Source organism: Cebus imitator, unplaced genomic scaffold (assembly GCF_001604975.1).
Source record: "Cebus imitator isolate Cc_AM_T3 unplaced genomic scaffold, Cebus_imitator-1.0 Scaffold375, whole genome shotgun sequence".
NCBI lineage: Eukaryota > Metazoa > Chordata > Mammalia > Primates > Cebidae > Cebus > Cebus imitator.
The window spans coordinates 372,146-382,113 of NW_016107690.1; the positions used below are offsets into that span (position 1 = coordinate 372,146).

Genomic DNA, 9,968 nt, shown 5'->3' on the forward strand with positions numbered 1-9,968 from the left:
GCCTCAGCCTCCTGAGTAGCTGGGACTACAGGCACGCACCACCACGCCCAGCTAATTTTTGTGTTTTTTAGTAGAGACGGGGTTTCACCATGTTGGCCAGGATGGCCTCGATCTCTTGACCTCGTGATCCGCCTGCCTCGGCCTCCCAAAATGCTGGGATTACAGGCATGAACCACCACGCCCAGCTTGTTGATTTTTTTTTAAAACAGAGTCTTGCTCTGTTGCCCAGGCTGGAGTTTAATGGCGCAATCTCAGCTCACTGCAACCTCCGCCTCCCAGGTTCAAGCAATTTTCCTGCTTCAGTCTCTTGAGTAGCTGGGACTGCAGGTGTGTGCCACCACCCCCAGCTAATTTTGTATTTTTGCTAGAGGTGGAGTTTCATCATGTTGGCCAGGCCGGCCTTGAAATCCTGAGCTCAAGTGATTCCCCGACCTCAGCCTCCTAGAGTGCTGGGATTCCAGGCATGGGCCACCACGCCCAGCCTTTTCCTGATTTTCACCTGGACCCTCCCACCGTAATAAACCATTTCACTGTGATAAACCCTAAGCTAGAAGGCTCCGTGAGTCCATCTAACAAACTGTTGCACCTGAGGGTAGCCTTGGAAACAACACACAGGGAGGCTTTTCTTTCCTGTTTTTTTTTTCCCTCTTTTTTGATACAAAGTCTGGTTCTGTTGCCCGGGCTGTGGAGTGTGGGAGTGTGGAGTGCAGCAGTTCGATCTTGGCTCACCTGGCTAACATATATGTGTGTGTGTGTGTGTGTGTGTGTGTGTGTGTAAATTGGAGACCGAGTTTTGCTCTTTTCGCCCAGGCTGGAGTGTAGTGGCACAATCTCGGCTCACCGCAACCTCCGCCTCCCAAGTTGAAGCAATTCTCCTGCCTCAGCCTCCCAAGTAGCTGGGACTACAGGATCCCACCACTACGCCTGGCTTATTTTATTTCTGTGGGTTTTTTTGGCGGGGATAGAGACAGGGTTTCACCATGTTGGCCAGGCTGGTCTCAAACTCGTGACCTCAGGTGATCCACCCACCTGAGCTCCCAAAGTGTTGGGATTACAGGCGTGAGCCACCAGGCCTGGCCTAATTTTTGTATTTTTTGTAGGGACGGGGTCTTGTCATGTTGCCCAGGCTGGTCTTAAACTCCTGACCTCAAATGGTCTGCCCGCCTTGGTCTCCCAAAATGCTGGGATTACAGGCCACGGTGCCTGGCCACAGGGTGGCTTTTCCTGGCATCCACAACCAAGTGGAGGATCTGAGGCAGATCGTGGACAGTCCACCCTTCGTGGCGTCACATCCTGGGTTTCAGGGAGCCTGGCTCTGTGCGAGTTTTTCCTTTAGGGCTGCTCTACTGCATAGCTCTGGGGCATCATTTGTGTCCTGGTCTATGTCATGGCGCCCCCTGGAGTTGTGCAGGGACGGCCTGACTGGTTAAGGGAACCACACCTCCCTGCCTCCCCTGTGCCCTGTCCCCCCACTCCCAATAAGTCACGGGGCAGTTTTCCTGGGTTAGGCTCTCTGCCTGCTTTGTATTCGCTGGCAGCTGATTCGATTTTCCGTGCCTCTAGAGAACCCCAGCTGATACAGGCTCCACGTAGGAGATCCTGAAAACGGCACCAAGACCCCCCTGCCCCACACCCACCTTATTTCCTGATCTTCTTCCGTGACTGGAGCAGACCTGTGGAGGACAGATGGAGACGGGGCATTATGTGCCTATTTTGGGGAGCCTGGAAATTTTTCCTTTTTTTTCTTTTTTCTTTTTTTTTTGAGACGGAGTTTCGCTCTTGTTACCCAGGCTGGAGTGCAATGGCGCGATCTCGGCTCACCGCAACCTCCGCCTCCCGGGTTCAGGCAATTCTCCTGCCTCAGCCTCCTGAGTCGCTGGGATTACAGGCACGCGCCACCATGCCCAGCTAATTTTTTGTATTTTTAGTAGAGACGGGGTTTCACCATGTTGACCAGGATGGTCTCGATCTCTTGACCTCGTGATCCACCCGCCTCGGCCTCCCAAAGTGCTGGGATTACAGGCGTGAGCCACTGCGCCCGGCCTTTTTTCTTTAACTTATTATAATTTTTTTAAGATACAGCGTCCATTAAATGAAAGTTTCCAGGAAAAGAAATTTAAAAATAAAAAATAAAGAGTAATAATACGATACAGGGCCCTGGAGGACGGTGGCTCATGCCCATTGTCCCAGCACTTTGGGAGGCTGAGGCAGGTGGATCACCTGAGGTCAAGAGTTTGAGACCAGCCTGGTCAACACGGTGAAACCGCATCTCTACTAAAAATACAAAAATTAGCTAGGCGTGGTGGCGGGCACCTGTAGTCCCAGCTACTTGGGAGGCTGAGGCAGGAGAATCGCTTGAACCTGGGAGGTGGAGGTTGCAGTGAGCCGAGATCACGCCATTACACTCCAGCCTGGGTGACAAGAGTGAGACTCTGTCTCAAAATAAGTAAATAAATAAATAAAAGACACAGGGTTTGTTATGTTGCCCAGGCTGGAGTGCTGTGGTGGGGTGGTGGCTCACTGCAGCCTCCAACTCCAGGGCTCAAGTGAGCCTCCCATCTCAGCCTCCCAAGTAGCTGGGACTCCAGGTACACACCATCATGCCTGGCTAATTTTTAAATTGTTTGTAGAGATGGGGTCTCACTGTGTTGCCCAAGCTGGTCTCAAACTCCTGGCCTCAAATGGTCCTCCTGCTTTGGCCTCCCAGAGTGCTGGGATTATAGGTGTGAACCACAGTGTCCATTCTTGGGCAGTTTCTGCTTGTTGGTGGAGGCTGTGAGCCCTATGAGGACCAGGACGGCTGTCTCGGGTAGAAAACAGGTCAGCGTGCATCTGCTGCGTAACAAATGAGCCTGAACAGATGGTTTTAAGGAACTTGGCCAAAGTCTTTCACTAACACAAAATGAAACCGATCACATTGCTGAGGGTCTGCTGGATTTGGGGAGTCTGAATCTACCTGACTTGGACACAGGTCACCTTTCATCATTATGATAACATTGAGATTATAATAATATGAGAACATCATGGTAAGTTTTTTTTTTTTTTTTTTTTTTTGAGACAGGGCCTTGCTCTGTTGCCCAGGCTGGAGTGCAGTCATAGCTGGCTGCACCCTTCACCTCCTGGTCTCCAGCCATCCGCCTGCCTCACCCTTCTGAGTAGCTGAGACCACAGGTGTACATCACCATAGCTGGATAATTTTTTTTTTTTTTGAAACGGAGTCTCGCTCTTTTGCCAGGCTGGAATGCAGTGGTGTGATCTCGGCTCACTGAAACCTCTGTCTCCCGGGTTCAAGCAATTCTCCTGCCTCAGTCTCCTGAGTACCTGGGACTACAGGCACGCGCCACCATGCCCAGCTAATTTTTTGTATTTTTAGTAGAGACGGGGTTTCACCATGTTGGCCAGGATGGTCTCGATCTCCTGACCTCTTGATCTGCCAGCCTTGGCCTCCCAAAGTGCTGGGATTACAGGCATGAGCAACCGCGCCTGGCCTTTTTTTTTTTTGAGATGGAGTTTCACTCTTGTTGCCCAGGCTGGAGTGCAATGGCACAATCTCTCGGCTCACTGCAACCTCTGCCTCTCTGGTTCAAGCGATTCTCCTGCCTCAGCTTCCCAATTAGCTGGGATTACAGGCGCGCGCCACCACGCCCAGCTAGTTTTGTATTTTTAGTAGAGACGGGGTTTCTCCATGTTGGTCAGGCTGGTCTCAAACTCCCGACCTCAAGTGATCTGCCTGCCTTGGCCTCCCAAAGTGTTGAGATTAAAGGTGTGAGCCACCATACCCAGCCAATTTTGTATTTTTAGTAGAGACAGGGTTTCGCCATATTGGCCAGGATGGTCTCCATCTCTTGAGCTCGTAATCCACCCGCCTCAACCTCCCAAAGTGCTGAGATTACAGGCATGAACCACCGTGCCCGGTCCACACCTGTATAATTTTTATTTTTATGTTATTTATTTATTTATTTGAGATGGAGTCTCACTTCTTTGTCATGGAGTGCAGTGGCGTGACCTCGGCTCACTGCAACATCTGCCTCCCAGGTTCAAGCGAATCTCCAGCCTCAGCCTCCCAAGTAGTTGGGATGGGCTTACAGATGTGCAACAGCACGCCCAGCTAATTTTTGTATTTTTAGTAGAGATGAGATTTCGCCATGCTGTCCTGGCTGGCCTCAAACTACTGACCTCATGTGATTCGCCCGCCTCAGCTTCCCAAAGTGCTGGGATTATAGGTGTGAGCCACGGTGCCCCGGCCACTTAGTTCCATTTTCTGTTCCTGAACGAGGGCCCTCCCTCCTCGCCAGCCTCCCGTGGCTGCCAGCTCTCGCCCCGGTCCCCTGCATACCTACCTGTTTTCCACTGGGTCCTCCTCTGGTTTCTCTTCACACCTGGGCAGCAGGAACTCCGGCTGGGGCCTTGCGCTGTGGACAGAGAGAACGAGGTGACAAGGGTGACTGGCCGGGCCAGGCCAAGGGGCTCTCGGCTGCCCCTGGCTTCTCTGATTTCCCGTCTCTGGGACCTGTTTTCTGAACCAGTGAGACATTCCTCACCTTTGCTCTTTGAGAAAACGTCTGGGACCAAGACTCTGTCTTATTTGCCTCTGTTTCCCCACCTGGCATGATAAAGCCTGTTTTTTGTTTTGTTTTGTTGAGACAGGGTCTTGCTGCGTTGCCCAGGCTGGAGTGCAGCGGTGCAGTCATGGCTCGCTGCAGCCTCAGCTTCCTGGGATCAAGCAATCTCCCCGATTCAGTCTCCCCCCACGTAGCTGAACTCTAGGTGCGTGCCACCACAAATGGCTAATTTTTTTTTTTTTTTTTTGAGATGAGGGTCTCCCTATGTTGCCCAGGTTTTTTTTTTTTTTTTTTTTTACCAGCCTTGGTCTCTCAAAGTGCTGGGATTATAGACTTGAGATGGAGTCTTGCTCTGTCGCCCAGGCTTGAGTGCAGTGGTGCGATCTCAGCTCACTCCAGCCTCCGCCTCCTGGGTTCAAGTGATTCTTCTGCCCCAGCCTCCCAAGTAGTTGGGCGTACAGGCATGCACCACCACCCCCGGCTAATTTTTGTATTTTTGGTAGAGATGGGGTTATGCCGTGTTGTCCAGGCTGGTCCCAAACTCCTGACCTCAGGTGATCCCCCGTCCTGGCCTCCCAAAGTGCTGGGATTACAGGTGTGCGCTCCCGAGCCCGGCCTGACTCTTATGCTTTGTGGAGCCTGAAGTACGTGCTCATTCTTTCTGCCAAGGGTCTGTCATCTTCCACAATAACCTCCAAGGCGGTTGTTAGCTTTTTATTTGCGTAATGTCACTCTGTAGCTAAATGTGGGAGCCGGGATTTGAATGCAGGTCCGAGTTTAAAGTCCTTGGCAGAAGGGCAGCGTCTTGAGCCCTGCCAGGGACAATGGTCCCTGCTCAGTGGAAGTTGCCGGGTTGCCCTAACTGAGTCAGGCTCAGCCCCGCTGCCCCGACCCAGCCCCAGCAGAGGTCACTCGGCACACACCTCTCCCTCCTGGCCTTCAGTCTTTCCTCTTCGTATCTGAAAGAAAGAAAAAGACATCAGATGCAACCTTCCTTTCCCCTGAGATATACTTTCTGGGGGAATTCCCTTCCCTTTTCCTTTTTCTTTTCTTTTATTTTTTTGGGACAGAGCCTCACTCTGTCACCCAGGCTGGAGTGCAGTGGCGCGATCTTAGCTCACTGCAATCTCCGCCTCCCAGGTTCAAGCAATTCTCTGCCTCAGCTTCCCCGAGTAGCTGGCGTGCGCCACCATGCCTGGCTAATTTTTATTTTATTTTATTTTTGTATTTTCTGTAGAGATGGGGTTTCACCATCTTGGCCAGGCTGATCTTGAACTCCTGACCTCATGATCCACCCACCGAGGGCTCCTAAAGTGCTGGGATTACAGGCGTGAGCCACTGCACCTGGCATTCCCTTCCCTTATCAAGCAGAGAAACAAGCTCTCTTTTTTCTATCTTTTCTCTCTCTCTCTTTTTTTAGACAGGATCGCATTCTGTCATAGTCCAGATTGGAGTGCAGTGGCGCCATCTCACTTATAGCCTCCAGCTCCTGGGTCCAAGCAGTCCTCTGGCCTCAGCTTCCCAAAGTGCTGGGATTAAAGGTGTGAGCCACCACACCTGGCCGACAGATGCATTTTTGATTATAAATGTCTGTGTCAGCTGGGCATGGTGGCTCGGACCTCTAATCCCAGAAATTTGGGAGGCGGAGGTGGGCAGATCACCTGAGCTCATGAGTTCGAGACCAGACTGGGCAACATGGTGAAACCCTATTATCTAGTAAAAATACAAAAACTAGCTAGGCGTGGTGACAGGTGCCTGTAATCCCAGCTACTTGGGAGGCTGAGGCAGGAAAATCGCCTGAACCTGGAAAGTGGAGGATATGGTGAGCTGAGAACGAGCCATTGCACTCCAGCCTGGGCGACAGAGCGAGACTCCATCTCAAAAAACAAAACAGCCGGGCGCGGTGGCTCACGCCTGTAATCCCAGCACTTTGGGAGGCCGAGGCGGGTGGATCACGAGGTCAAGAGATCGAGACCATCCTGGTCAACATGGTGAAACCCTGTCTCTACTAAAAATACAAAACATTAGCTGGGCATGGTGGCGCGTGCCTGTAATCCCAGCTACTCAGGAGGCTGAGGCAGGAGAATTGCCTGAACCCAGGAGGCGGAGGTTGCGGTGAGCCGAGATCGCGCCATTGCACTCCAGCCTGGGTAACAAGAGCGAAACTCCGTCTCAAAAACAACAACAACAACAACAGGCCGGGCGCGGTGGCTCACGCCTGTCATTCCAGCACTTTGGGAGGCTGGGGCAGGTGGATCACCTGAGGTCAGGAGTTCGAGACCAGCCATTAGAGACCAGACTGGCCAATGTAGTGAAACCCCGTCTCTACTAAAAATACAAAAACAGTAGCTGGGCGTGGTGGCGCACGCCTGTCGTGCCAGCTCCTCCAGCGGCTGAGGCAGGAGAATAGCTTGAACCCGGAGGCAGAGGTTGCAGTGAGCCGAGATAGCGCCCCCGCACTCCAGCCTGGGTGACAGAGTGAGACTCCATCTCAAAAAAGAAAAAAATTATTCAGCCATGAAAAGGAAGGAAATTCTGACACCGGCTACAGGGTGGATGCACCTTGATACACCTTGAAGACATCACACTCAGAGATGTCAGACACGAAAAAAACAAATCCCGTGTGGTTCCACTCCTAGGAGGTCCCTAGAGCCATCAGATTCCCAGGGACAGAATGCAGTGCACAGCATCTGCAGAGGCAGAAAGTAGGAATGGGGGTGCCAGGGGCTGGGGAGTGAGTGTTTCATGGGGACAGGGTTTCAGTTTGAGAAGATGAGAAGGTTCTGGAGAGGGCCAGGCACAGTGGCTCATGCCTGTAATCCCAGCACTTTGGGAGGTTGGGGTACGTGGATCACCTAAGGTCAGGAGTTCGAGACCAGCCTGGCCAACATGGTGAAACCCTGTCTACTAAAAATACAAAAATTACCTGGGCGTGGTAGCGGGTGCCTGTAATCCCAGCTACTTGGGAAGCTGGGGTAGGAGAATCGCTTGAACCCAGGAGGTGGAGGTTGCGGTGAGCTGAGATGGCATCACCACATTCCAGCCTGGGTGACAGAGCAAGACTCCATCTCAAAAAAAAAAAAAAAAAAAACTTCCAGAGTAGATGGTGGTAATGCTTGCACAAAATACGAATGTGCTTAATGTCACTGAAATGTGTTAGGATGGTTAGGAGGGCAACTTCTATGTTATGTGTATTTTACATTTAAAAAAAATGGTTGTCTAATGAGACTTTTGCAACATGAACCTATGGGGAAGTGTTGATGATGTGACTCAGTGAGAACAGAACAGGACTTGATGCTACTCATCCCTTCCTTCCCCAAGCTCCCAGGTGGTCCCTGAGGGGCTCCAGGAAAGAAAATGGGTGTGTTCTAGTGCCCCTGTTCCGAGTCTGTGTTTCCCCTCTTTGCTGGCTCCTGGCAACCAGGGGGACCAGGTGGGTGGGAGGGTTGGGGGTGATATGGTTTGCGTGTGTCTCCACCCAAAACTTCTTTTTTTTTTTTTTTTTGAGACGGAGTCTTGCTCTGTTGCCAGGCTGGAATGCATGGCGCGATCTTGGGTCACTTCAACCTCTCCCTCCCGGGTTCAAGCAACTCCCCTGCCTCAGCCTCCTGAGTAGCTGGGATCACAAGCGCCCGCCACGACACCAGGCTAATTTTTTGTCTTTTAGTAGAGACCGGGTTGCACCATGTTGGTTAGCCTGGTCTGGCTTTCCTGACCTCGTGATCCGCCTGCCTTGGCCTCCCAAAGTGCTGGGATTACAGGCGCCGGCCACCGCACCGGGCCTTCCACCCAAATCTTATCTTGAATTGTAGCCTCCACAATTCCCACGTGTTGTGGGCGGGACCTGGTGGGAGGTCGTCGAATCGTGGGGGCGGGTCTTTCTTGTGCTAGTCTCGTGATAGTGAGTAAGTCTCACGAGATCTGATGGCTTTATAAAGGGAATTTCCGGCCCTCCCAAGTTTCCTTCTCTTGTCGGCCGCCATGGGAGACGTGCCTTTTGCCTTCCGCTATGATCGTGAAGCCTCCCCAGCCACGTGGAATTGTGAGTCCGTTAAACCTCTTTTGTAAATTGCCCAGTCTCGGGTCTGTCTGTATCAGCAGCCCGAGAACGGACGAATATGGCGGGGAGGGGTGCGGGGCCACTCACTGCAAGACGCAGTCTGGGATCTGGACGTGTTCCATGGGGATGAGTTGTTCCAGGTCTTCCAAGCTGTGCACGTACTGGATCTTGTTGATGAACTTGACGCTGGCAGTGGGAGAAGGAGGGAGAGGTGTGAAACGCAGCCCGTGGGGTGGGGGTGGGGGTTACCTAGGTCCAGACGGAGCCGTGGTGACAGGGATGCCCCAGTGCAGAAGGCCTCATCTCCCTCCTGCCCAATGCCAGCCTAATTCTCCTGCACCTGTGGGTGCGGTGGAGACCCCTGCTCTGCCCCGAAGCCCTTCCAAGCAGGACGGTGCCCCTGACATGGGTCCCTGCAGCGACCATCTGGTTGGAAGGAAGTCAGGAGGGGAGGAGATAGATGCTCTGGGGCTCTAGGCTGTTTTGCCGTCATCTCTAAAAGTTGCTGTCTGTGTTAATTTTTCCCGAGAATGCTTTCTCTCTGTGTCACTGCGCAGGACGCCATAGCCAATACTAAGTTGGGCACAGGTATAGGGCACGTAGGGTTGCCGATTGACTCTTTTATTTTGTTTGTTTCTTTTAATTTTTTTGAGACGGAGTCTTGCTGTTATTGCCTAGGCAGGAGTGCAATGGAGCAACCTCGGCTCATCGCAACCTCCGCCTCCCGGGTTCAATTGATTCTCCTGCCTCAGCCTCCCGAGTAGCTGGGATTACAGGCCCTCGCTACCACACCTGGCTAATTTTTTATATTTTTAGTAGAGATGGGGTTTTACTATGTTGGTCAGGCTAGTCTCGAACTCCTGACCTCAGGCAATCCACCGGCCTCTGCCTCCCAAAGTGCTGGGATGACAGGCGTGAGCCACCGCGCCCGGCCTGTTTGTTTTTCTCTTGAGACAAGTCTCACTCTGTCACCCAGGCTGGAGTGCGGTAGTGCAGTCTCAGCTCTCTGCAACCTCCCCTTCCCGGGATCAAGTGATTTACCCTGCCTCAGCCTTCGGAATAGCTGGGATTACAGGCGTGCACCACCACTCCCGGCTAATTCTGTATTTTTAGTGGAGATGGAGTTTCACCATGGTGGCTGGCCTGGAAGTCCTGACCTCAAGTGATCTGCACGCCTCGACCTCTCAAAGTGCTGGGATTACAGGTGTGACCCACCATGCTCAGCCTCATCCCATGTTTGCCAGGATGGTCTTGAACTGCTGACCTCAAGTGATCTGCCTGCTTTGGCCTCCCAAAATGCTAGGATTACAGGCGTGAGTCACCACACCCGGCCGTATTTCTTTTTT

General features: G+C 52.3%; 1 protein-coding gene across 1 annotated transcript in view; it reads right to left on the bottom strand.

Moving 5' to 3' along the window:
* Window positions 1-9,968, bottom strand: part of ATCAY (ATCAY kinesin light chain interacting caytaxin) — a 47,790-nt gene that overhangs the window by 3,931 nt on the left and 33,891 nt on the right. Inside the window, exons 9-12 of the mRNA XM_017507395.2 lie at window positions 8,710-8,808; window positions 5,486-5,521; window positions 4,341-4,412; window positions 1,638-1,673 (exon numbers count right to left, since the gene is read on the bottom strand). Coding sequence (XP_017362884.1) covers window positions 1,638-1,673; window positions 4,341-4,412; window positions 5,486-5,521; window positions 8,710-8,808 — 243 coding nt within the window. The remainder of the gene's footprint in view (window positions 1-1,637; window positions 1,674-4,340; window positions 4,413-5,485; window positions 5,522-8,709; window positions 8,809-9,968) is intronic.